This window comes from Physeter macrocephalus, chromosome 17 (assembly GCF_002837175.3).
Source record: "Physeter macrocephalus isolate SW-GA chromosome 17, ASM283717v5, whole genome shotgun sequence".
NCBI classification, from domain to species: domain Eukaryota; kingdom Metazoa; phylum Chordata; class Mammalia; order Artiodactyla; family Physeteridae; genus Physeter; species Physeter macrocephalus.
In genome coordinates this window covers 46619912-46647837 of record NC_041230.1, presented here as the reverse complement: position 1 = coordinate 46647837, position 27926 = coordinate 46619912, and the positions used below count along the sequence as shown (strand labels likewise).

At 45.0% G+C, this 27926-nt stretch overlaps 1 protein-coding gene across 1 annotated transcript in view; it reads right to left on the bottom strand.

The window, feature by feature from the left end:
* Nucleotides 1-739: 739 nt before the first annotated feature.
* VAT1L (vesicle amine transport 1 like) overlaps nt 740-27926 on the bottom strand; it is a 155000-nt gene continuing 127813 nt past the window's right edge. The window contains exons 8-9 of the mRNA XM_024125010.1: nt 4090-4173; nt 740-1940 (exon numbers count right to left, since the gene is read on the bottom strand). Of these exons, the coding sequence (XP_023980778.1) occupies nt 1842-1940; nt 4090-4173 (183 nt within the window). The 3' untranslated portion in view covers nt 740-1841. The remainder of the gene's footprint in view (nt 1941-4089; nt 4174-27926) is intronic.

Genomic DNA, 27926 nt, shown 5'->3' with positions numbered 1-27926 from the left:
TTGGTTATGGGAAAAACATGACCAATAGTACTGCATTTAGCAAACGTGTTGGGGGGATACAACCTCTACGTTATCTTTCTGAATGACCCAGAGAAGAGAAGTTGACGTTGGTGTCTCTTCTTTTGAGATGCTCTCATCCCTTTGCTCGTCAGATGGCACCGCCCTTTCTCATCTTCGTAGCTTACATGTACATTCACAATGAGGAGACACTTCCTTCAGATAAATATTTGGCATAAATAAGTCATCATCACAAGCTTAGGATAGGAAAAAAAGAACATGATTAGTGAGGTGACATTTGTTACAAATGGACCTAGGGAATAAAACAGGTAGCTGCTGAAATGCATTCATTGCCATCACTTGGGGGAAGTGTGGGGTGTACCCGAAGGCTCATTGGTGGGGAGGTCGGGCAATGCAGGAGCCCTCGGAAGTCCTCCAGAACGCAAGTGAGTTGGGGTGCTAACCCTGCGGGCTCCTCGTGTCTCCGGTTCGGTCTGTGAGCGATGGAGTCCACCCTCTGGGCCAACAGGACTGGGAAGAGGTGGTGAGGAGCACCCCCTCCCCGCCCCGTGGAGATACTGAGTCTCTTGTCCCCCCTCCAGAGGAACTGCGCACCTCAAGCCGTGCCAAGTGGGGTGGGGCTGGGGGTGGGCTTCTTAGGAGTCTGGGAGCTGGAAAATTAATCAGGGGTGTGCAGTCAAGTAATTTGGTCCTGGATTTCCAAAAAGCAGGGCCTTGCCAAGAGTCTGCACCATAATTTTATATTTCAGAGGAGAGGAACACATATTTGGCATCAGGTACTAAACATCGACTTTTGTATCGCGAGAGTTTGTGACACGTTAGAACACGCTTTGGCAAGAAGAAAGATACTCATTGATTTTTTTTCCCCCAAATATGGTCTACAAAGGAGATCTTTCTTGGGGGATCCAAGGTAAAGGCTGCTATTCAGTACCAGGAAATGAAAAGAGCAAAATCGGTAATGCCAATGGCAAGTGTGCAAACATAGGCGAGTCTCAGTAATGACTTTGAAATAGTCCCACACCTGGTGAGTTTTCTTAAAATTAAATATATATGGTGGGGAGAGGATTTTGCTCATGAGATGTGCTTTCAGAGTAGGGATCTCTGTGGCTGGTCCTCATACTTTGGCTGTTGACCCATCTTCTATCCTGAAAAATCCACATCTATTTCCCTATGTTTATGGTTAAGAACCGGTGAAGGAATCAAGCATCAGAGGGTAAGGGGAGGTTGGATTAACCTTTTGACCGTGAAACACCTGAATGAATGTAAGGAGGTTGCCTCTTCAATGGGAAGTAGGAAAGTACAACTTGGAGAGATCCTAAACTCACGGGCTTGTGAAAACGTCTCCTGGCCTACCCTCTTTCTGCCAGCCAAACTGGCAAGTGCTCTTGTCAGAAGCATGGGCAGCTGGCAGCAAAAAGTGTCATTGGCCTGAAGAATTCTAGGACAGTGCTCTGTGATAACACCTTTCAATCCAACTTGTCTTTGCCCATGTCTGGTCTCTTAAGCAATGGACCTGTGGGCCTGTATCAATTTGCAAGGCTGTTCTAGAACTGTCGAGAAGGACCCAAAGATGGATGGTTTTGAAACAAGGGAGTGGGGAGAGTGTAACACACAGATGGGGGAAGGACATAATACTGCATGGAATGGGATTGGCACTTAATTTCAAAAACAACAGTGATCAACAGCTTTTTAGCTCAGCTGACAGCAGACAAACACAACACACACTGGACTACAGCATTTGTTCACTGGGGCACAGAAGAGTTTTCTCAGCCGGCTCCTCTTTCTCCAGAGCATCCTTCACATCCTCCTGCCTGGGTCCCGGGTTACTGGATAAAGGGCATCCTCTCCTTGTTCTCACTGTCACCCTCGTGGTCCTCCTCCTCTTCGCCCGCCTCGCTGGTCTCTGTGCTGTCATTGGCCATCTGTAATTCAACAGAGGACTTCTTAGAGGGTTCTGCAATCTGTCTCCTGCCTTCTTCGAGCATCTGATGAAGGCCCTTGGGAAAGATTTCTCTGAGGGCTGAACACTAGGGTCACCTGATTCCTCAGGAAGGCAGTGTGGTACCAGGTGAATTGTGTTGGGCGCCCTAAGAGTCAGACTCTGAGAAAGCATTTGACTGCAAGTATTTGGAATTGGGGAGATGATTCCAGGGCTTGAGAGATGATCCCAGGAAGCACAGGTCAGAGTGAGGAAAGGAGACAGAAAAGGCAAGGAAGCTGGCACGGGATATGTTAATCCTTAGGTCCTGCCGTGGGCAACTGGGCTCAGTCCTGCTGCGGACCACTGGGGGGCAGTGGGGGGCACATGAGCAGGGGAGAAGCCAGGGAGTGCCGATTTTGTGCATAACCCAAGCCTCTGCCACGGCCAGAGGATGCTCTCAGGCAGAGAGGGGCGGCGGCCAGCAGGAGGACAGCGCCGGCACGCAGGGGAGTCATGAGTGCCGGGGGCGTGGGTGCGCACCGACAGCGTCCACTGCACCGACCGGCCAGGGTTCAAATCCTGATGCTGTCACTTCCTACGAGCCAGAAGAACACTGTTAACAAATGTGGGTTTATCCACTTTGTTGTCTGTGTTCCCCCATGGGAACGTCCTTTCTGTGAAGATGTGGACTCTTCCTGGTCCTGTCTAGCCATCCATCCATCCATCCATCTACCATCTGTCTACCTACCCACCTACCTTCTTGTCATTGCTAGTACCTGGCACACTTGTCACACCTCTCTGAGCCTCCATTTCCTCCATCGTTAGGATGAGGATAAACCCACCTGCCTTTTAAAGTTGTCATGGGAGCCAAGTGAAACAAAGGGAAATGATGTATTTGAAGCATCTGGCAAATTGGTGAGCTACATGACAGATGCTCAAAACATCCTAGTCCTATCCATTTACAGCCCCCTTCATGAACGGTGCCTCAGATTTCTTTTCTTGTTCCTAGACCCTGAGCTAGGTAATTTCCCTTGAACCCCCTGAACCTCTGCTCTCCCCACTTATTCTTTTTTTTTTTTTTTTTTTTTTTTTTTTTTTGCGGTACACGGGCCTCTCACTGTTGTGGCCTCTCCCGTTGCGGAGCACAGGCTCTGGACGCGCAGGCTCAGCGGCCATGGCTCACGGGCCCAGCCGCTCTGCGGCACGTGGGATCTTCCCGGACCGGGGCACGAACCCGTGTCCCCTGCATTGGCAGGCAGACTGTCAACCACTGCGCCACCAGGGAAGCCCTCCCCACTTATTCTTACAAACAGGAATCATCTCCTGGATCTCAGCCCCCCTGCCCGTACCACACGGCTGATCTGGAGCTGGACTTCCCTCTCGGCCACAGCACTGCATGCAGCGCCATCCCTCCACCCTCCTGCCTACTCAATGCCTGCTTTTCCTTCGTGCTCAGTCTGCTTCCTCAAGGAAGCCTTCCCAGAGTTCCCTAACGGGAACAGACCCCCTACTGCGAGCCCTTCTTTGTGGCCTGGATCCATAGCTGCAGTGTCCCATTTCTACGTATAGCTTGTTGACCGATGTCCACCTGCCCCACCTCTGGATCTGTGCAGCCTGGTGGCAGTCTCTGTGCCGACCGCCACACTGCAGAGCCCCTCAAGGGACCCTTGCAAGAGTGTCTGGGATGTGAGTGTGACATGCTTCACTCCTGGTGGGGTCCCTGCATGTAAGGGTATTGTCCTGGTAAGAGAAAACAGAAGCCATGGGCCCATCAGGAGGCATTTCGGAGGCAACTGGCATCATTCTGTTGGGTATCTGAATGTGAATTTATAAAATTTTACCAGGAATTCCTCCCACTTGTGCAGCCAAGAGTGAGCAGGTGTAATAGACATGGGTGTGGTCTTGTCCTCTCCTGACTGCCCTCAGATTGCTCTTGAAACGTTCTCACCAAAGCGTTTTCCTTTCTTTATTAGCGTTCATCCCATTTGTGACTAATCCCTCACTTGCACATTCGTTTCATTACCTCTGGTCTCCCCCCACCGGCCCCAGCCCAGCAGAGGGCTTCCTGTACTTCTCTCCATCCCACCTGTGCCTGCACGGGATAAACCTTCTGGTGTTGAACTGAACGGATCCCTCTGCTTTTGACTCACCAGCGGAGTCGGGGTCTTTTCTACATCCAGAATTAACTTTCCAATGTTCCCTCGGTCGTGGATCCGCTGCATGGCCTCCTTCACCTGAGAGACAAGGAGAGAAAGCGCCAGTTAGATGAGATGTCGCCCAGGTGGCAAGAGGGCCTGGAAAAGCCAAACCACCCGCTGTCCACCAGGGGGCGCTGCGGTTCACGTTTAGCAGCTAAACTAGCAATGGTTTCCAAAAGCGCGTGCAAATAAATTCTGGTTGTCACTCACACGCTCTGCTCTTATGCAAGCGACTCGGTTTCCTGAGTCTAAAAAATGAGAGTGATAGCTCCGGAAATAAAAAAAGATGAACATTTCTTTAAAAGAATTAAAAAAGGCTGGGGGAGGAGGGTCCTATAGAATTCCAAGAGTTACATGCTGCCCAAGGGCCAGGAACATTAGCCAGAGTAATTTTGACCAATTAAATTATTTTTCAAGGGTCATTTTCACCCTGCTTACCTAAATGTTATATAACTCTTGATTCGTGGTTTGGCTAAAATGACCCATCACCGAGGCTGAACTACATTCAGGAAAATTCCCATGGTTCCTGGTTATTGAGTGGAAAAAAATTTTTTTTTAATTTTTTTTTTTTAGGTACGCGGGCCTCTCACTGTTGTGGCCTCTCCCGTTGCGGAGCACAGGCTCCGGACGCGCAGGCTCAGCGGCCATGGCTCACGGGCCCAGCCGCTCCGCGGCATGTGGGATCTTCCCGGACCGGGGCACGAACCCGCGTCCCCTGCATCGGCAGGCGGACTCCCAACCACTGCGCCAAAAGGGAAGCCCGAGTGGAAATTTTGTTTCCACCTAAGCAGAGGTTTCCCCAGAACTAGTATTCTCCCCAGTGAAGAGGACCTTCTGTTTCTTTTCAAGTGATGGGAGCTTGTCAGACAAATATCAATACATAGACGCCCCCTGGGACCCTCTGAAAAAAGCAGGTGTGTGATGTAATCTGATGTAGCCTTTGAGCATTTCATTCTGTTGCTGTATGGAAAATGAACTCTAGGGGGTGCTGTGAGGATAAAATAAAATAAGGAAAGGGCAACAGAATGCCAGGGCTTGGCATGGGTAAGTCCTTCACATCTCTTAGTGAAATCTAAATGGAAATATAACATCTCTTGATTTTAAAAAAAGTGATAGATCTAGTTGAAATATTTTTCTTTAAGTCTCGGATTTTTAAGTATTTTTGTTCATGCATTCATTCAGTGCACAAATATTCACTACATATTGCTTATAGGCTAGATGCTATGGTTTATTTTAGGCATATCTTTTATTGATAGCATATGTTTTCATTTAGTTTTTTTTTTTTAATAAATTTATTTATTTACTTATGGCTGGGTTGGGTCTTTGTTGCTGCGCATGGGCTTTCTCTAGTTGTGGCGACCAGGGGCTACTCTTCCTTGTGGTGCGCAGGCTTCTCACTGTAGTGGCTTCTCTTGTTGCAGAGCATGGGCTCTAGGTGTGCGGGCTTCAGTAGTTGTGGTGCACGGGCTTAGCTGCTCTGCGGCATGTGGGATCTTCCCGGACCGGGGCTCGAACCCGTGTCCCGTCCATTGGCTGGCAGATTCTTAACCACTGCACCACCAGGGAAGTCCATTTAGTTTTTAAAAACTGTATCTGGGGCTTCCCTGGTGGCGCAGTGGTTGAGAGTCCGCCTACCGATGCAGGGGACACGGGTTCGTGCCCCTGTCCGGGAAGATCCCACATGCCGCGGAGCGGCTGGGCCGGTGAGCCATGGCCGCTGAGCCTGCGCGTCCGGAGCCTGTGCTCCGCAACGGGAGAGGCCACAACAGTGAGAGGCCCGCGTACAGCTAAAAAAAAAAAAACAAAAAACAAGAATGGAGACATGGGTAGAGATTTTAAATGGGTGGTTTGTTTTTCTTCAACATGACTGATAGTAGAGTTTCTCCTAAAGTATTAACCCTATGGGTATGGATTAACTGGAGTTTCAGGTTATTTATAGAATCCCAAGAAGAGAATTTTATTAGCTATAATTCACAAAATAAGTAAGTACAACACATTAGATTAATTAAATTCATTTTTCCTGCCTTTTTAAAAAAAATACTAGTACAAGGGCTTCACTTAAAAAAAAAAAAAAACTATATCTGAAAGTATTTTATTTTAGGTGGCAAGTTTCTCCCATTCAATTATTGTTATGCAGATAGATTTAGTTGTGTCATCTTTTACAGAGTCAGATTGCTTTTTTTAAATTTATTTTTTATTGAAGTACAGTCGAATTATAGATGCTATGGTTTAAAAAAAATTTTTTTTTAAGTAAGCTAGGGTGTCTGCCTTTGAGGAGCTCAGTCTGGGGTTGATGGAGCAGTGTTTGCTTATATAAAAACCAAAGCCATTTTCCCATTTGAATAAAAACTTGATGGAGCCATTAAAATGTACATATTCGAATTGCTTTTCTGTGACTTTATCCTAAAGACACAATTCAAATTATGGGGAAAAAACTTACCACGCAAAAGATACTCGATTGTTTTCGATGGCAAAACATTGAAGCAACTTATATGTCACAGAATAAGGGAATGGTTAAGTAAACCATGGCTCTGACATTTATCTACTGAATGGAAATGTTTTATAGCTGTTAAAGTGCTAATTATAAAGAATGTACAGCAGGATTAAATGTCTTTATGATATTGTTAAATGAGAAAATCGAAGTGTATATATTTTTATTTACATCCCCATAAAAATATGGGCATTCTAAAATAACTAGAAAGGGATTTGGATATATGATAAAACATTATGTAGGGGGAATGGGTGCTTTTGAACTCTAATGTCCAAACGTTGTTATCTGGTAACATATTATCAAACCGCTGTTTGATATAAATTAAATGTATCTTTTTCTAATTTTAAAAAATGTGTATTATTTATTTGGTTGTGCTGGGTCTTAGTTGCGGCAGGCGGGCTCCTTAGTTGCAGCACGTGGGCTCCTTAGTTGCAGCACGTGAACTCTTTTAGTTGCTGCAAGCATGTGGGATCTAGTTCCCCGAGCAGGGAATGAACCTGGGCCCCCTGCATTGGGAATGCGGAGTCTTAACCACTGCGCCACCAGGGAAGTCCCTAAATGTATCTTTAAATGCAGAGTCTTTGGATGAGCGAGCATTGGTTAGAGGCAACCTCTTTTATAGACTGACAGTGTCATGTGATGGTTGAATTTCCTCACCCTAATACATAATCCAGGAGATTTCTCCTATTTCTGTGATGAACGTTGCTTTCCAAGTGCTTTTGTATTCAGTCTTAACAACAGCTACTATTTACTGAGAATCTTTAAGTATCGTGACAGACAGCTTCTAAAACAGCTCCCAACCACCTCCTGGGACTCACAGCCCTGTGTAGTCCCCTCCCCTTAAATGTGAGCTGGACCCAGCTACTTGCTTGTAACCAACCGAATACAGCAAAAGTGACAAAATGTCACTTCCAAGACGAAAAGACAACCCTCACAATGGGAGAAAATATTTGCAAATGAAGCAACTGACAAAGGATTAATCTCCAAAATACATAAGCAGCTCATGCAGCTCAATATCGAAAAAACAACCCAATCCAGAAATGGGCAGAAGACCTAAATAGACATTTCTCCAAAGAAGATATACAGATTGCCAGCTTTGAGCATTTCATTCTGTTGCTGTATGGAAAATGAACTCTAGGGGGTGCTGTGAGGATAAAATAAAATAAGGAAAGGGCAACAGAATGCCAGGGCTTGGCATGGGTAAGTCCTTCACATCTCTTAGTGAAATCTAAATGGAAATATAACATCTCTTGATTTTAAAAAAAGTGATAGATCTAGTTGAAATATTTTTCTTTAAGTCTCGGATTTTTAAGTATTTTTGTTCATGCATTCATTCAGTGCACAAATATTCACTACATATTGCTTATAGGCTAGATGCTATGGTTTATTTTAGGCATATCTTTTATTGATAGCATATGTTTTCATTTAGTTTTTTTTTTTTAATAAATTTATTTATTTACTTATGGCTGGGTTGGGTCTTTGTTGCTGCGCATGGGCTTTCTCTAGTTGTGGCGACCAGGGGCTACTCTTCCTTGTGGTGCGCAGGCTTCTCACTGTAGTGGCTTCTCTTGTTGCAGAGCATGGGCTCTAGGTGTGCGGGCTTCAGTAGTTGTGGTGCACGGGCTTAGCTGCTCTGCGGCATGTGGGATCTTCCCGGACCGGGGCTCGAACCCGTGTCCCGTCCATTGGCAGGCAGATTCTTAACCACTGCACCACCAGGGAAGTCCATTTAGTTTTTAAAAACTGTATCTGGGGCTTCCCTGGTGGCGCAGTGGTTGAGAGTCCGCCTACCGATGCAGGGGACACGGGTTCGTGCCCCTGTCCGGGAAGATCCCACATGCCGCGGAGCGGCTGGGCCGGTGAGCCATGGCCGCTGAGCCTGCGCGTCCGGAGCCTGTGCTCCGCAACGGGAGAGGCCACAACAGTGAGAGGCCCGCGTACAGCTAAAAAAAAAAAAACAAAAAACAAGAATGGAGACATGGGTAGAGATTTTAAATGGGTGGTTTGTTTTTCTTCAACATGACTGATAGTAGAGTTTCTCCTAAAGTATTAACCCTATGGGTATGGATTAACTGGAGTTTCAGGTTATTTATAGAATCCCAAGAAGAGAATTTTATTAGCTATAATTCACAAAATAAGTAAGTACAACACATTAGATTAATTAAATTCATTTTTCCTGCCTTTTTAAAAAAAATACTAGTACAAGGGCTTCACTTTGTAGGACTACTTTGTATGTCTCGGTGATAGGTAGGGTTTGTGAGTTAGGTTTCTAAAAGGGAAATAGGTTAAGGGTAGAATGGCCGTATAATTCATTGTCTAAACCTCAGCACCTTTAGGGTGAAAGAAGGTGCTGTTAAAACTTATGTCAGCACAGAAGGTGTTAAACCAGGGCTGTCCCAGGCAGACTAGGACATATGGTCACCTGAGTTAAAGGGCACTGTTTTAGCTTGCTAGCTTTTCTTTAGGCAATCCTAGTAGGCTGTGGAAAGTGAATTCATGGAAGTTTTCACCATTAATGTCCTGATCTGTGGGTGGGGTCTCCTTCATCTCAGGATTTAGGTAACTTTTTATTCAGGGAACACTGAAATTGAGAAGTTGAATGAGAAGGAAAAGATAAGAGAATTTTAATTTAACAGACTGGCAGTGTCTCCCATCCCCACAAGAAAGTTTTGCAGGCATGAAACCATTGTGACAGAAAAATGTTTCCTTTAATTGTGCAAAGTTATTGTCTTTAAATTCCAAATTAACTTCATAAAATAAGTACAAAAAACTGAGCACTTTCTTCTTAAGAAAATTTTGTTGTAAGACATTGATTACATATTTGATTTTTATTGTTCAGTGCCCTTATTTAGGCTTTTTGTTAACTGTCTTTGAGGGAAATGTCATAGTATTTATGTGGATGGTCATCTAACTGTATGATGGCCTTTTATATTATGTATAAAAGTATATGATCTATGATTTATATATTTATACATATTATGTATAAAAGTTATATGATATATGGTGTTGTAAATCTCAAATATACATGTCTCTGGAGGAGATCTTGATTTTTTCAGACTTTTAAAGTTTATATACAATAAAATTGGCTTTTTTGGGTATACATTTGTATGAATTTTACACACATGGAGATTTGTGTAACCACCTCAAGTGTCAGAGTGCAAAACAGTTTCATCACGTCTAAAATTCTCTTGTGCTCTCTGTTATACTCAAACCCTCCTCTCATCCCTAATCCCTGGCAACCTTTGATCTGTTTTCTGTTCCCATACTTTTGCCCTTTGCAGATTTTCATATAAATGGAATAAAATAGTTTGTAACATTTGGAGATTGGCTTCTTTTACTCAGCATACTGCCTTTGAGATTCATCCATGTTGTTCCAGTGGTTCCAACAACATATTCCATGTTGTTCCAATGGTTTGTTCTTTTTTATTGCTGAATAGTATTCGATTGTATGGATGTACCATAGTTTGTCTTCCATTTTTGTGTACCATATCTTTTTCTCCTCTCTGTATCTTTTTCTAATTTTAAAAAATGTGTATTATTTATTTGGTTGTGCTGGGTCTTAGTTGCGGCAGGCGGGCTCCTTAGTTGCAGCACGTGGGCTCCTTAGTTGCGGCACGTGAACTCTTTTAGTTGCTGCAAGCATGTGGGATCTAGTTCCCCGAGCAGGGAATGAACCTGGGCCCCCTGCATTGGGAATGCGGAGTCTTAACCACTGCGCCACCAGGGAAGTCCCTAAATGTATCTTTAAATGCAGAGTCTTTGGATGAGCGAGCATTGGTTAGAGGCAACCTCTTTTATAGACTGACAGTGTCATGTGATGGTTGAATTTCCTCACCCTAATACATAATCCAGGAGATTTCTCCTATTTCTGTGATGAACGTTGCTTTCCAAGTGCTTTTGTATTCAGTCTTAACAACAGCTACTATTTAGTGAGAATCTTTAAGTATCGTGACAGACAGCTTCTAAAACAGCTCCCAACCACCTCCTGGGACTCACAGCCCTGTGTAGTCCCCTCCCCTTAAATGTGAGCTGGACCCAGCTACTTGCTTGTAACCAACCGAATACAGCAAAAGTGACAAAATGTCACTTCCAAGACGAAAAGACAACCCTCACAATGGGAGAAAATATTTGCAAATGAAGCAACTGACAAAGGATTAATCTCCAAAATACATAAGCAGCTCATGCAGCTCAATATCGAAAAAACAACCCAATCCAGAAATGGGCAGAAGACCTAAATAGACATTTCTCCAAAGAAGATGTACAGATTGCCAACAAACACATGAAAGGATGCTCAGCATCACTAATCATTAGAGAAATGCAAATCAAAACTACAATGAGGGGACTTCCCTGGTGGCGCAGTGGTTAAGAATCCGCCTGCCAGTGCAGAGGACACGGGTTCGAGCTCTGGGCCGGGAAGATCGCACATGCCACGGAGCAACTAAGCCCGTGCGCCACAACTACTGAGCCTGCGCTCTAGAGCCCGCGAGCCACAGCTATTGAGCCCACGTGTCACAACTACTGAAGCCCACGCGCCAAGAGCCCATGCTTCGCAACAAGAGAAGCCACTGCAATGAGCAGCCCGCGCACCGCAACTACGAGTAGCCCCCGCTCACTGCAACTAGAGAAAGCCCGCGCGCAGCAACAAAGACCCAAAGCAGCCAAAAATAAAAATAAATAAATAATTTTTTTAAAAAACAAACAAAACTAACCTACAGTGAGGTATCACCTCACACCAGTCAGAATGGCCATCATCAAAAAATCAGTTTCTTACCAATTAAAAATAAAAGACTGTGACTTCTGTCTTCCAGTCTCTCTCTTTCTCTGACTCTTCTTGCCTTGAGCAACTAAGCCCGTGCGCCACAACTACTGAGCCTGCGCTCTAGAGCCCGCGAGCCACAGCTATTGAGCCCACGTGTCACAACTACTGAAGCCCACGCGCCAAGAGCCCATGCTTCGCAACAAGAGAAGCCACTGCAATGAGCAGCCCGCGCACCGCAACTACGAGTAGCCCCCGCTCACTGCAACTAGAGAAAGCCCGCGCGCAGCAACAAAGACCCAAAGCAGCCAAAAATAAAAATAAATAAATAATTTTTTTAAAAAACAAACAAAACTAACCTACAGTGAGGTATCACCTCACACCAGTCAGAATGGCCATCATCAAAAAATCAGTTTCTTACCAATTAAAAATAAAAGACTGTGACTTCTGTCTTCCAGTCTCTCTCTTTCTCTGACTCTTCTTGCCTTCTTTTTCTTTTTTGTTTTAAAGTCTGACGTGTTTTTATTTTTTTTTAACATCTTTATTGGAGTATAATTGCTTTACAATGGTGTGTTAGTTTCTGCTTTATAACAAAGTGAATCAGTTATACATATATATATGTCTCCATATCTCTTCCCTCTTGCGTCTCCCTCCCACCTCCCTATCCCACCCCTCTAGGTGGTCACAAAGCACCGAGCTGATCTCCCTGTGCTATGCTTGCCTTCTTGTTCTGATGACACAAATTGCCATGTTGTGTGCTGCCCTTTGGAGAAGCCCACATAGCAAGGAATGGAGGGAGAACTCCAGCCAACAGCCAGTGAGGAACTGACATCGTCAGTTCAAAAGCCTGTGAGGCGCTGGATCCTGCCAACAGCGAACGAGAAAGCTTGGAAGCAGATCCTTACCCAACTGAGCCTTGAAATGATATCACAGCCTGGGCTGACACCTTGGTTGCAGCCTTGGGAAAGACCCTGAGCCAGAGGACCCAGCTAAGCCCTACCCAGATTGCTCACCCACAGAAACTGAGATCATAAGTTGGTTTAAGCCAATAAGTCTTAGGGACAATTTGTCATGCAGTGATAGATAATTAATACATTGTTACCTTGAATGTATAATTCTTATCTTGCAAGATACATATTATACCCATTTTACAGATAAGTACCTTAGTTCTCAAAGACATAAGCAATTTGTCCAAAGGCTACATGACTGTTGGTGACAGAAATGTGCTTCAAACTCAGATTTGGCAGACTTCAAAAACCAATGCTTTTTCCCAGTTCTGCCCAGATCATGCTGCTTCCTTTGATTCTCATATAATGGTTTCCCAGAATTCAGTTGTTTATTACCCTGGCAAGTCATTAAGCACCTGGAAACTCCTTGGAGATTAGCAACAGTTATTTAAACTGCTTCTCCAATAAGTTAGAGCCCAGGGAAACCGAAAAGCTGTTTTCTTACCAGTTAAAGCTGACTAAGATTCTAGAAAAAAGTTGGGACATTTCTTTCTGAAAGGGACTGACTCCTTGAAGTTCCTTATATGGGGGTTGGAGAAAGGATTAGGAGTCTGATCCGCAGTCATGCTGTTTGAGTTTACATCCTCTTGGGCTGCTCTTGGGGATGTGAAGAGTCTTTTATGACAACTCTCAGAGGGAAAGAAACTACCATTTTTTGATCAATTCTTTATGAAGTACAGCGTGAGGCATTTTACATATCTTGCTTCATTTTATCTGCACCTATACTCTTAGGTGAGTACAGGCATCAGAGTTTCAACAGAGGAGAAACCCAAGGATGGAAAATCGCAGGGGTCTGTCTCAGGTTGCCCTCTGAATGGTGTGGGAGCCACGTAGGAATTGAGAGAGGGAAAGTTGCCCTTTTCAGGACTCTGGAAAATCCCAAGATGGGGCTCTGCTGTCTGCATCCCAAAACTTCCCTCCAATAACATCATCAAAGGGTAAAATCTGCAAAGAGAGATTTTGCTCCCAAGCTATCAGTTTATGAACTGAGGTGCCTGGGTAGGTGACAGCGTACAAAAGATGGTGGTGACAGCCTCCAGAAAGCTACTGGTCTCCCTTATGGCTGCCAGGGAGATTTGTCTAAGGCACTCTTCTGCTTAGAACCTCTCCCCATTGCATTCGAGAGAAAAGTCTAGTGGACGTGGCATTGCCTAATACAGTCGCCACTAGCCGTGTGTGGCACTGAGCACTTGAACTGTGGCTGATCCAAACTGTGGTGTGCTGGGAGTGTGAAATACACAGCACCCTTCAAAGACAATCATAATGAAAAAGAATGCAAACTCTCCCCTTGACATTGATTAAATATTGAAACAATAGCATTTTTAATACCCTGGGTTAAAGAAAACATATAATTAAAATTAATTTCACCTGTTTCTACTTTTCTGCCTGTGGCTACTACAAAATTTAAAACTTTGCGTGTGGCTTACATTATGATTCTGCCGGACAGCCCTGGACTCGGTTTCTGGGAGCTGATGTCTGTTGCCCTTTCTGGCTTTGTTGCTTCCTCTTCCCCTTGTCTACCCCCTCACTCCCATCACTGGAGACGCATCTGGACTTCTCAGCTTTGTGCCGATGTATAAACCCAGCTCCTTCCCACAGTGCCCTGGTCCTGGAACTAACTTAGATTTGTCTGTTGATTTCGATGTGAGCTCTTCTAGGAAGCTGCTCTCACCGCCCACCCCCGCCCCTCACAGTCTGGGCTAAGTGTCCTTTGGGCTCCCTCGGCACCTGGACCAGCTAGTAACGTCACCCTCACCCCCAGCTTAGAACTTGCCCATCAGCCTCTCCTGGACGAGGTTGTCCAGTAGAAATATGAAGTGAACCATGGATGAAACTAACATTTCTCTAATTAGTCACAGAAGTGCAAAAAGAAGCTGCTGAGATTCATCTTAATATATTTTCTTTAACCAGATCTATCCCAAATATCATCATTTCAGTATATGCTCAATACAATAAAAATGTGAATGAAATATTTTATATTCCTTTTTTGGTACTAAGGTTTTGGAATCTGTGATGTATTTTACACTTCGAGCGTGTCTCAGTTTAGACCAGCCACACTTCAAATGCTCGGGTCTGCTGTATTGGAGAGTGCAGCCATAGACAGCAGGAAAATGGCACCAACCTCAGGGACCCCAGCGCAAAGGCGTGTTTGGCATATGACAGCCTCCGGAACGAATGACTGAATGAACGAGGAAGCTGCTTTGAGGGGAGGTGAGACTCACGTGGCTGAGCCATGCCCAGAGGCTTCTGTCAGGTCTCTCCCTGGTCCCAGTACCCCTGCCTCAGGTCGCTGTATCTTGGTGGCCTGTTTGGTGCCGCCGCCTGGATGGCCCAGTGGAGTCTGTTCATAATCAGGGTCATGGTCCCCCAGACCCAGGCTGAGACGCCAGTGCCCCCTGCATGGCTGGCCAGACGCTGGATTTCCCAGGGCTAGGGATTCTGGCCACAGTCAGTCCATCTCTTCTGGAGCTGGTTTCCCATCCAGGCAGCGGGAGGAAATTTGAGTCATGTCATTCAAACACTTCAGGAGGCCAAGATCCTGAGCACAGAGGCCATCTCAGTCTTTTCTGACACTTCTTGTCCCTGGGAGGCTGCCTTGATAAACCATCCCAAGCAGATGGGGGCAAGAGGTACTGGGAACATCCCTGACTCCTAGGCTCTGCTTAGGCTCACTAATGTCATTCCAGCAAGTCACTTCACCTCTTTGCCCCTCATCTTCTTAATATCTTAAATGATGATGACTCTTCTGTGCATCCATTCATTCTGTCTGTCACTCATCCAACAGTGCTAAAGCCCTTTTCTAGGAGTTGTGTGTGGAGTAATGATTGAAACAGACATGCTCTCTCTGCCCTCAGGGAATCACAGTTTTGCTTATTAAATAGGCTAATCATCGTAAAGAGTTTCACAGTCTAAAAAACGTGTTCCTGATTTGTTTATTTCGCCCCAATGGACCCAACCCATCAGAGTTGATCTTGTACCGTTGGTTGGTGCTTCAACCAAGGCCAGTAGCATTTAAGCTGGTGTTCAAGCATGGCCCCTGGGGAAAATGTGACTGGCTCAGACCATGTTCACAGAGGAGCACTAGTTGTGGTCATTCTTTTATCTTTCTGCAGTGGATCTAGGAGAGGTGGTTTTCTGGAAGTCTGAGAAGATTATGGTGAGCAAACACCTACAAGATCCTCTGCGTTCATAAAACTTATGGTCTTACAGAGACACAGACTTAAACAATCAAAGTGACTCAAATGAATGTAAGACTGCCATTGGGTAATTCCAAGGTGGTGTTATGAGAGCATGGAGGGGAATTGACCTGGTTGGGAAGATCAAGAAAAACTCCTCTAAAGAAGCGATGATTGAGCTCGATTTTATCTTATTTTATTTTATTATTTTTTATTATTATTATTTTTTTTTTCGGTACGCGGGCCTCTCACTGCTGTGACCTCTCCCGTTGCGGAGCACAGGCTCCGGACACGCAGGCTCAGCGGCCATGGCTCACGGGCCCAGCCACTCCGCGGCATGTGGGATCTTCCCGGACCGGGGCACGAACCGGACGCGCAGGCTCAGCGGCCATGGCTCACGGGCCCAGCCACTCCGCGGCATGTGGGATCTTCCCGGACCGGGGCACGAACCCGCGTCCCCTGCATCGGCAGGCGGACTCGAAACCACTGCGCCTCCAGGGAAGCCCCTGAGCTGGATTTTAAAGGATGAGTAGAACATAACTAGGAAAAGAAGGGAGAGAGGACCATTCGAAGCAGAGGGAGCTAAGTATGAAAGCAGAGACTGCAAAGAGGCGAGAGGGCACGAGGACCGAGGATAACAGTGGGCCTGGGACAAGGTGCTGGGAAGGTTGCCTGGGGCCGCTGGCACTACATTCCAAAGAGTCTGCAAGGGTGCGGTTGCCCACAGCAGATCCTACAAATCTACACTGTCCAGTCACCTTCTGAGTGGTCAGTTCCTTCACACTTGAGCAGTGAGGGTTAACATTGCTCCGTCTTTGTTTGGGGTTTCATTTAACGTTTCACGATATTCCATTTCCTTTTCAGTGGTGTGAAAGGCGTAAATTCATTAGGGTACAAATGATACCACTTAATAACCAAAGTATTTGGCTTGTGCTGTGAATACTAATAAGCCTAGCCATCTAAAAGAGGAAAAAAATTAAGATGGATTATTCCACGGATCACTGTGTCTATTTAGATGATAAATTAAAAGCTTTGAAAAAGAAGAAATGAGTAATACTCTAATTAAGAAACACATCTACCAACCTCTTCTCTGGAAGATGACTCATATTAATGACGTCCATCTTTGGGAGGGATTGATGATTGCTTAAAATCCAAAGTGGGTATTGAAAAGTAACATGTTCATTGCAGGTAGACTTGAAATCTGGAATTTGTGTTCTGTCAGGTAGCTGCGAGAGTCTAAAAAGAGAGCGAGCCCCGAGATTTTGACCTACGTGGAAGAGTGACTGAAAAAATAAAATGTCAGGGACCATGGATTGATCCACTGGGAAGGCAGAGAAGAGACTCAAACACAGCTTTTTGTATTAGTTGCAAGTGGGTCTTTGCACTAATGCAGGGCATGGGGAAGGGCGGGGCATTTAAGGAGGCGCTCACTCCCAGGGTCATTCGAGTGGTGGTTCAGCACCTGAGAGGAGCGCCTCCTTAAATTTTGCGCCCTAGTCATCTCTCTTGCCCCATCCCAGTTCTGGCGCCACAGAATGGCCAATGTGGATGATGCAAGAGGATTTTTTAAGGGGCCACTGGTAGGAGTACCCGCTTAGAAGAGGTAAAGAATGTTCTGAGAATGAGGAAGAGGGAAGGCAAAAAAGCAAGACAGTAGAATTGGGATGAAGTAACTGGTCCTTTTTCCCTGGGAACTTGGATGGCCCTGACACTGATGACCAAATATGTATCATGGTCACTAGGAGTTCAAATGAAATAAAAATTGAGTTAAAAGCCAGAACTGTTGTGCAGAAATCTACAGTCCATAATCAAGCCAAACTATATATTCTTGTCCAGCTGTATTCCAAACTAAAGCAAAAGATGAAAAAAAATCTAGGGAATTGCCTCCAACATTTGTTTGATCTTATTTAACAATGTTCCCCAGTGTTGAATTTGGATGGTGGAGTAGAATTGAAGTGGACACTTGTGGATTCTTATTCCAACACGTAAGTGAGGTCTGGGGAGGAGGATAAAATATGCATAAGATGGTTCCTGTCCCCTGCGGAAAAATATCTGTTGTACAATCTGTAAGAGAGATGTTTGAAGTGGGATGGGCACAGAAGAGGAAGCAGTGAGGGTTGGGAGAAGGATGAAAACCTCGGGAAAACTCTTGGCAGAAAGGAACTATTAGACTGAGACCTGAAGGTCAGGGAGAAGTTTGTCACTCAGCCAAAGAGAAAGACATAGAAATAGTCTAAGGAAATATTACTCTATGCAGAGAATGAGTCATTGATGGCCACCAGAGCACTGAGGGTGATGCTGGTGATCATGCTTTGAAAATCTTCTTGAATTACTGAAGACCCTCAAGTCTGCTGGAAATGGGTTACATCGTAACGACCTCCTGCCGCTCCTGCAATCCCACGTGACAATGGCAGGACTTACAAAATATAGTTTCAACTGGTTCTTGCTTCAAATCCTTTAGCAAAATCCTCCAACCAGTTAGAGAAACTCTTATTTCTGCTTGGAGGACTCTAGTTCCTTACTAATGATGTAACCCCTTTGCTTCCAGATAATACTGGTTTTATTCATTCCCAGCTGGATAACGATTCCATTCCACGGTACCTGAAAGTTTTCCCCTGGAACAGTCAAATGTGAGAGTTATGGAAAAGGGTTAGAACTGTAAGGAGGCCAGAGACCTTTCAAAATCTTGAAAGGTCTCATCTTTTCAAAGGGATGACAGCCAGACCTGCTAACATTTAGGAAAAGTACAGTTTAGAAGGCCCTTTCCTTAGGCTTTAAGGGAAAGGGCTTGTTTGCAGGTGTTTGGGGGCATTTTAGTACCTAAGGGAATTGAGATAGCATTGACTATGTCATCTAGACATGGCTGTCATTTAGATGAGTGCTGGGGTACCCAGGGTGCAAAATTAGAGGTGGCCAACCGAGGCAGGTATGCCTGGGACAAGTTGTTTGGGGACTGGGGGTTGCTCTAAAGTAACGAGTGAAATAAAAGAGTGATTGTGTAAGAGGCATTTGCAAACAAAGAGCTCTTTTAGAAAGCTGCTTCTCCACCACTTGGAAGGGGGGTTTCTTGTGGATCCCCCCACTTAGACAGGAAGGAAGGGGAGGGGAGGGTTATAGGTTTTGGACCATAGTGATTTAAGAGTCACCACCTGCCCGTAGGTTATATTAGGAGAAGGTAAGGGTCTCAAGAAAAGAGCTGAACCTAAAAATCAGGTAAATGTAAAGGACGAGGCAGAGGTGGGACGTCCAGGGGGTGGTGGGGGACAGTGCCCATTCTCACCACAGCAGCTGACATAGGACGAGTGCTTAGCAGGTGCTGTCACCGCGCAGAGCACTTCTGTGCTTGATCTCCTTGCCTTGCACCAGCCCTGTGACGTGAGTGGGAATTTGTCAGACTGTCAATCAGGGATACATACAAGTATGCTCCCTTTTCTTCTTGAGTCCCTGTTACTCACGGAGTTTCATCCGCTTATGGTTCAAGGGGAAGATCTCTGTGGAGGTGGGGTCCCAGGATGTGTGTGCAGAAGTGAGAGTCAGTGTGTTACCCAGGCGACCCATGGCCCCCGGTGCAATGAGCCTGATCTGATTGTGATGTGAGCAGAAAAAATTGGAGCAGAGTTCCATGCTGGAAGTGCAGTGGAAGGCTGGTTTCCTTTTGGCAAAGGAAACGTCAGGATGTAGTGTGACCCAATGGCTGGTCGTGGTGCGTATCCTTGAATTAAATCGCAAACCTGTCAGGTGAAGAGAGAGCCCAGAGATTAAACTGTATCTGGCTATCACTACAACCAAGGAAATAACAGTTTGCATATGGACAAGAACCTGGAAATCCTACCTTGAAAAATCACACCCGGTCTACAGCAAAACTAATCACTGTTTTCATTTTTTAAAAAAATTATGAACGCATGGTAATGTTTGGGTATTGAATTGGTTTCCTAGGGCTGCAGTAACAAAGGACACCCGGCCAGGTGGCTTCAAATAATAGAAGTTTATTCCTGCACAGTTCTGGAGGCTAAATGTCCAAAGTCAAGGTGTCAGAAGGATGGGTTCCTACCAAAGGCCCTGAGGAACAGTCTTTTCCGTGCTTCTCTCCTAGCTTCTGCGGGTTGTTGGCAGTGCCTGGGGTCCTTGGCTTGTAATCAGAGCACTCCAACCTCTGCCTCTGTCTTCACGTGCCATTCTTCCCTGTGTCTCTGTGTCTCTTCTTTTCTTACACGGACACCAGTCATGTTGGACTGAGGGCTTGTCCTATTCCAGCGTGCCCTCGTAAGAATTCAACTCTCTGCAGCGTTGTAATGTTGAAATACATCTGCAGGGACGCTCTTTCCAAATACATCCACATTCCAAGGTTCGGGGAAGGCCATGAATTGGGAGGGGCGCTATTTAACCCGAGACAGGTAGTACACCTGTAACGTTTTTTTCTTTTTAAACTATTTTGATTAGGAAGTAAAACACACACACACAGCCACACAAAACAAATATATAGTTTGTAAGCGCTCAGGTCAAGAAATAGAACTTTGTTGGACATCCTCAAAGCCTCCCCCCACCGTGTATTCTGTGCCAACCTCAACTCCCTCCCCTCCTCCAACTATTACCACTTCTATCCCGACTTTCAGAGTGATCACTTCCTTGTGTTGCTTTTAGTTTTTCACCTGACTGTACTACCCTAGGCACTATAGTTTTACCTTGCCCGTTTAAAAAATGGACAAGTCCTTTTAAATCTATTTCTTCTGTTTTTTTGTTGCTGTTCCTCGCAAGGTGAAGAGTCCAGGTTGTTTGGTGGTGGTTTCCTTCCCACTGTCTGGATTCTGTGGATTGCAGATAGCTGGTAATGTCCAGCACGGCCCCTGTGCTCTGTATTTCCTCCTAGTTGGTAGGAGGTTTGATCAGACTAAGACTGTAGGTATTGTTATGTCCTCTGGGAGACACACAGTGGCTGGTTGACCCTCTTTTCCTGATAATCAATGCCTCGACCCATTAATTTATTTGGGGTTGTGAAATGGTGATATTCTGATTCTAACACTCTGTGTTCATTTATTAGCTGCCATAATTTTTAAAAGAGACACATCCCTTCATCTATTAGTTGATTACGAGTGATAAACATCTCATATAAGAAAGGGAGAATAAACAATTGATTCTTTGCTTATTTTTATTGGTAGCAGCAGCCTTTTAAAAGGAGCAAAATTAAGGAAACTGAATAAAGCTTTATGGGTAAACCATTCACTAATTGAATAGTTAATATTTCTTATTTGATATTTAAAAGGAAAAAGTTGGAGCAAAACATGTCCATCAGGGCTTCCCTGGTGGCACAGTGGTTAAGAATCCGCCTGCCAATGCAGGGACACAGGTTCGAGCCCTGGTCTGGGAAGATCCCACATGCCGCGGAGCAACGAAGCCCATGCGCCACAACTACTGAGCCTGAGCTCTAGAGCCCGTGTGCCACAGCTACTGAAGCCCGTGCGCCTAGAGCCCGTGCTCTGCAACAAGAGAAGCCACCGGAGTGAGAAGCCTGCGCACGGCAACAAAGAGTATCCCCTGCTCGCCGCAACTACAGAGAAAGCCCGCGCGCAGCAACGAAGACCCAACTCAGCCAAAAATAAATTAGAAAAAAAAAATCTAAAACAAAAACAAAAACATGTCCATCAGGAGTAGGATGGTTGAGGGAATTGCAGGATATCCCTGAAAGGTCACCTCCTCCCATTTCTTACCGATGTGATGAGGAGAAAAAGTAATTGTATATTCAGTGTGATCACACCTCTGTAGAATATATATTAATATAAAGAATAAACAAGAGCTTGTATCAACCCAACTACCCTGGGTATATCTGTGGTAAGGCTAGTTTTCATTTTCTCCATTATACTTTTTGTTTTTTCTGTTTATTTATTTTTTAAACCACTTTATTAAGGTATAATTGGTATGTAAAAAGCTGTATGTAATTAATGGTTACAGCTGAATAAGTTTGGGGATAAGTGTACACCCATGAAACCATCACCACCGTCAAGGCCATATACATACCCATCACCTCCCAAAGTTTTCTCTCACCCTTTTTATTATAGTTACTATTTTGAGGTAAGAACACTTAACATGTCCCGTCAGAGGATGCCCCATCAGAGGTTGCCCCATTAAAGGATGTCCCATCAGTACTTCAAGGACAAAGCCTCTAAGAGAAAACTCATGATCTCACACCTTCTCCTGTCCCTTAACTTATTCTCTCCAGGCCATCAAAATCTAAACTTGACCTTTAATTGCAGCAAGCACCTCCCCTGCTGCAGCTAGTCAGTCAGAGGTCTTTGTTCTCATCTCCCTGTGTGTCCTATCTCCACTCTCCATCACTGTCTAGCTCAAGGCCCCATCACCTCCCTCCAGGATGATGTTCCCAGCCTCCTATTTGGTCTCTGAGGCTCCAGTTTCTCCAATCTGCTCTCCTTCTGCCAGAGCTATCATTAGTGATCGATACAGCTGTATGTCTTTCATGTCCCAAATGCTTGGGACTGTACTATAAATTCAGTAAGGATGATGATAATAATAGTGATTTTAATGGCTGACACTGACCACTTAGCACACAAGGTGGACAAATGCCGAGTGTCAAGTGTTTTTTGCGGAATAGTCCGTTTGCTCCTCCTTATAAGCCTATGATGGATGTGCCGTAACTCTTCTCATTTTACACAATATAGAATGCAAGGACCAGGACGGTTCATCTGCGCACGATCACAGACATAGGAGGCAGGAGAGCTAGGCTTTTCACCTAGACTGCTTATGAAATATTAGCACATGAAAGGACATCATGTCTGGGATTTCCTTAAAATACTCCCGAAAAATAATGGAGGAGGGGAGGCACCAAAGGAAACAAATTGGCCAACTGTTCCTCATGTGGAGGCTGCCTCGATGGGTGCATGGCTGGTGGGGGTGGGAGGTGGGTCACTATTTGCTACTTTTGAATATGTTTGGAATTTCCCAAAAAGGTTATAAAATATGAACTTTGACTTTGTTCCCCCAACAATAACTATAACAACAATTTCAGCACCCCAGTGCTCAACTGTATACATTGGATACTGATGTTATAAATGAGGGTTTGCGCTCCTTAGAAGCTTGGGGCTGGAGAAGGTCAAGGTCTTACCCCATTTCCCCAGATAGAATAATGTATCCTTTTCAGCAAATCGCCCAGCTTTCCAAGGGTAGTAAATTCCAATATCGAACGCCTACCACAGGCCAGGCAGCATTCAGGGAGATGATCGCACACGGCCCCTTGCCCAGACCAGCCCCCAGCCTGCCGAGGTGGGGACACCATCCATGCGCTCCGTCCGGGAGAGCGTGGGAAGGGCTATATTCTAGGTATGAGTCAAGAGGTGTGCAAGCCCAGCGGCAGGAAGTGACTCAGTTTAGAGAAAAATGGCATTTGCTCGGGGCTTTTAAGGGTGGGAGGCCTTTTCCAGGAAGAGAAAATGCATGTACAGAGTCCTGAAAGGAGAAGGATGGCTCATGCGGGGACTTGAGAGTTAGTGAGGGGACACTGTGCCGAGCTGCGCCAGCTGGGGGCTGGAGGTGGGGCTTGGAGACATCTTCACTTAGACCTGATCGGAGGTGTGTCTTGAGAAGATGGCCTGAGAGGGATGCCGGCAGGTGGGGCAGGGGACGAGGAGAAATGGGAATTAGGGGGGCTGTGAGGTGGAATTGACAGATTTGATGGTGGGATATCTCAATAGGCTGTCCATTCCACCTGGCCTTTGAGATCATTTCAGGCTGTTTGAGAGCCATGTAATTCCCCAAAGGGGAGAAAGAGCCTCTAAAAAGATCTATGTTTTGAAAGATTCTCCATCAAGCAGAGAGGAGATCTGAGGTAATTTGATATATCTTCGTCCATTTTAATTAGCGTTGCAAACAGGTGACTCTGCTAGGTCTGGAACCTTCCTTCTGTCGGCGTCTGTGTGATTCTAAAGTCGAGTTCTTAGTTATCTCTGCCCGTTTGCCGAGGCACAGAGGGGCATGGGGCTAACCTTTTCCTTCCTGCATCTTCCTCGCTTGTCTGTCAGCCGAGTTTTTCCCTCTAAGCACCAAGGAGTATCTATTAGCCTTGAGGTTGCGTTGCCACGGCGACGAGATGGAAAAATACACAGGCTCAATACACAGGGTAAAAAAGTCAACGGTTGAGGGAGGTTTTGTCTTCCAGGCACTTTCCTTTCCTGCTCAGGGGCCCACTGCCTCAGCTGACAGGGCCACACGTCGGGGACAGGGTGGACGGGCCACTCGGGTTCACAGGGTGGTCACACTGACTGATCCCCAAGGAACAGCTTCTGCACAACAGTGAGACCCCTCTGGAGTCATAGGGGAGGGCGGATCTGGGAAGGTCCCCATAGCAGACAAAGAGATTGGTAGAAGTTGGAGAGGTGGGTGGCAATTCTCCCACCCTAATACAAAACTGAAGTCACATCCACACCTAGCAGTGTAGGAAATGCTTTCAGAGTCTTTACACGGTCTTTAAAACACCTTGTAATGTCTTTAAAATTCTCTGACCTAGCAATTCCACTTTTGAGAATATATCCTGAGGAAATAATGCTACATTTGGAATAACAAGAGAGAAAGCTTTATATCCAAAATATTCATTGCAGCTACAACAACAAAAATAAAAAATAACCTAGATGTCCAGGAGCAGGGGAACAGTTGAGTAAACCCTGACCTACTCATTTGTTGGAATAATATGTGACCATGAGAGTTAAAAATGCTGCAAGAGTCTATCAGAGGGGAAAAGAAAGCAGTCTGCAAAATTTTTTACTGTGTGATTATAACTTCTAAAAAATGTCAAATCCCCGAACAAAAGAAAATCAAAACAAACCCCCAAATGCACAAAAAGAAAATTTTGGAAGGAAAAAAACCCACAAAATAGATACAAGGGTTATTGTTGGGTGATGGGATATAGATGGTTTTTTCTGCCTTTATTCTTTCTTCTTTGAAGGGGTATATAAATGTCTCCATTGAAGATGACATTTTTCCTATTGGAATAAAATTTTTTTAATGGTTTTAGTGCTTTTCTTTTTTTTAATTTATTTTTTATTGAAGTATAGTAAATTTACCACGTTGTGTTAGTTTCCAGTGTACAGCAAAGTGATTCAGTTTTATATATATATATGTATGTACGTATATACTTTTTCATATTCTTTTCCATTTTGGTTTATTACAGGATATTGAATATAGTTCCCTGTGCTATACTGTAGGTCCTTGCTGTTTATCTATTTTATATATAGTAGGGTGTATCTGTTAATCCCAACCTTCTAATTTATCCCTCCCCTGCCCCACCCTTGGCAACCACAAGTCAGTTCTCTATGTCTGTGATTCTGTTTCTATTTCATAGATAAGTTCATTTGTGTCATATTTTAGATTCCACACATAAGGGATATCATACAGTATTTATCTTTCTCTTTCTGACTTACTTTACTTAGTATGATAATCTCTAGGTCCATCCATGTTGCTGTATATATATATATATATATATATATATACACCACATCTTCTTTATCCATTCATCTGTCAATGGACAACTGGATTGTTTCCGTGAGTTGGCTATTGTACATTGTGCTGCAGAGAACACGGGGGTGCATGTATCTTTTCTAATTATAGTTTTGTCCAGATATATTCCTAGGGGTGGGATTGCTGGATCATATGGCAACCCTATTTTTAGTTTTTTAAGGAACCTCCATACTGTTCTCCATAGTGGATGCAGCAATTTACATTCCCACCAACAGTGCAAGAGGGTTCCCTTTTCTCCACACCCTCTCCAGCATTTGTTACTTGTAGACTTTTTAATGATGGCCATTCTGACTGGTATGAGGTCATTGTAGTTTTGATTTGCGTTTCTCTAATAATTAGTGATGTTGAGCATCTTTTCATCTGCCTATTGGCCATCTGTATGTGGAAGAAAATAATTTTTAAAAAGTTCCACAATCTCGAATCAGCCATGTTTCCAAGTGAATGAGTCAATAGTCTCACCAAATACAGGTCCCAGAAGCCACTTATTACGCTATTTTTTGGACTCTTCTATCATCAAAACAATTCTAGGCACTGCAGGAACTGCAAAACCAAATGATACAGCGTCTTGGCCCCCATGGATTTGACAGACTAGGTCTGTCCGCGTCTGGATGGTCCATATTTGAGCAAATCTAAACAGACCTAGACTCACCCCGATCGTCTGCGTGAAACACAGCAGACAGGCCTCTGGACGGTGTGGAGTCTGTAATTAGGCTCATCGGTTTTCATTGCTTGGGATTCCACGCAGGTTTTAAAGAAATTACCCCATGGATGAAGAAAGCTTGGGAGAGTGTTCACTTTATCCCTACCTGCGTGCAGGTGGGATTATGAGAAACCTGCCCCCATAGAAGACCCATCTGCCTGCGTTGTTTTCCCCTCCCGCAGTTCATCAGTCTGCAGTCCTGGCACAAAGAAGAGGTAGGTATACATGCCTCTCAGCCACCCACAGCTATTTAAGAAACTGAACTAGATCTAAATAATAATGTGGATGAAAACAGCTATCTGAGCTCTGATTACTGTAGGCAATATAATAGTAATAGATAGTAATGATTATAATGGTTACGTCTCTTGAGTACTTGTGACATGCCAGCAGCAACCGGCTAACTGGTTTCCAGGCATCATCTCCCTTAATCTTCACGTCGACTTTGTACATGGTGGGTCATTATTTCCACTTTACAGAGGATGAAATTGAGAATCCTAGAACTTCATATGCTTAAGGTGACACAGCTCAAAAAAGTAGAAGAGCTAGGATATGAAGATGGAAACCAGGAGACTTAAAATCTGTTCTGTCATGACCATTTAGACATTTAGTGCTTCTAACAAGTCTGAGAATGAGGCATCACTGCAATTTTTAAGGATGAGAAAACTGAAGCTAAGAGAGGTTGAGTAGCTTTCCCAGCATCATACAGCAAGAAGGCAGCAAAGCTGGGATTCGAACCCAGCTAGTGACCATGTGTCTCTAGAGCCTGCTTCCTTCCCAACTGTGACAGCACCGTGGCCCTGTCCCCTAAGCATGACAAAGAATGTTAGGCGAATATTTCATTTCTAACACTTAACATTGGACCCCATGCCGAGCAGATTCTTAAAAAGATAAAGGATGAGTACATGACATATAAATGCTGAGAAACTGTAAGCAAGACAAGGTGCCTCCGTCCATGCCAAACAAAACAATCAGCCAACAATCAATCCTCCTGGAACCATTACTGAAGGGTTGTGTCCATCAGCGTGTCCGTCCACACCTAGGACTACAGAGGTAAAAAGAAATACTTCATGCCCTGAGTGACTGGTTTTGCTCTTCCAGAAACTCGGTGCTGCTGCATGGGGCTGCCTTGCTGGGAGGTGTCTCTGAATGTCACGTGGGAGGCAGTCACCAGCAGAAAGTGCAGAGCAAGCTATTGTGGGGAGATGGAGGGAGTGCCCTTGTGATCCCAGGAAGGAGGTCCCCAGCCCTGCCTGGGGAGCCGAAGCTTTAGTTCCAGCGCCCGGAGGCACTGGATGGGAGCTGAAGGGATTTCTCTAGGATGCCAGTAGAATGAACAGAGCTTCCAGAGTGACACCGCTCCCTAATGCCTCATAGCGGGGTTATCAACCTCGGCACTAGTAACATTCGGGCCGGGTGATTCTTGGTTGCGTGGGGCTGTCCTGTGTATTGTGGGACGTTTAGTACCATTCCACCCTCTGCTCACTAGATGCCAGAAGTGTCCTCCCAGTTGTGAGGGCCCCAAATGCCCCCAGACACTGCCAACAGTCCCCGGAGGACAGAATCTCACCCAGCTGAGAACCACTGCCTTAGGGGTAGGCATTAGAAACAGGAGACTGGAGGGGAGCCCGTAAGTCATCCTGGGGCCCCCCCTTAACTTGATCCTCCTAAGCTAGGAGGGTCACTAATTGGAGAAGGGGAGAAAGAGGGCTGTGGATGCAAGACTTCTGTTCCCCCAAAGAATTATCCCCACTTCAAAGATGTCACAGGTCACTGCTGCCGTTGCCACCCCGACCTGTAGAGGGCGCTGATGTCCTTCACTGTCTGGCCCAAGCGTGACGATGTAATTTTTACTTAATTATTGAACGAGTTGAGAATTGGTTATAACACATAAATAAGACTTAACGTAAGGCTCGGACATAATCTGCTCCAGTATTTACTCATCCTTCATGACTTCCTCTCTTAGTTTCATGGTAACCCTGCAGTGGTAGAGAATGAAGTACACCAAGCAGGAAATTAGCAGTGAGAGGTGAAGTGACTTGCCTAAGGTCACACAGCTAACTAATAAGGGACAAAGTATGGATTAAAATCCAAGTGTTTTTTTTGACTTGAAAAGGAGGCTTGTTCCACTGTTCTTTTGGAA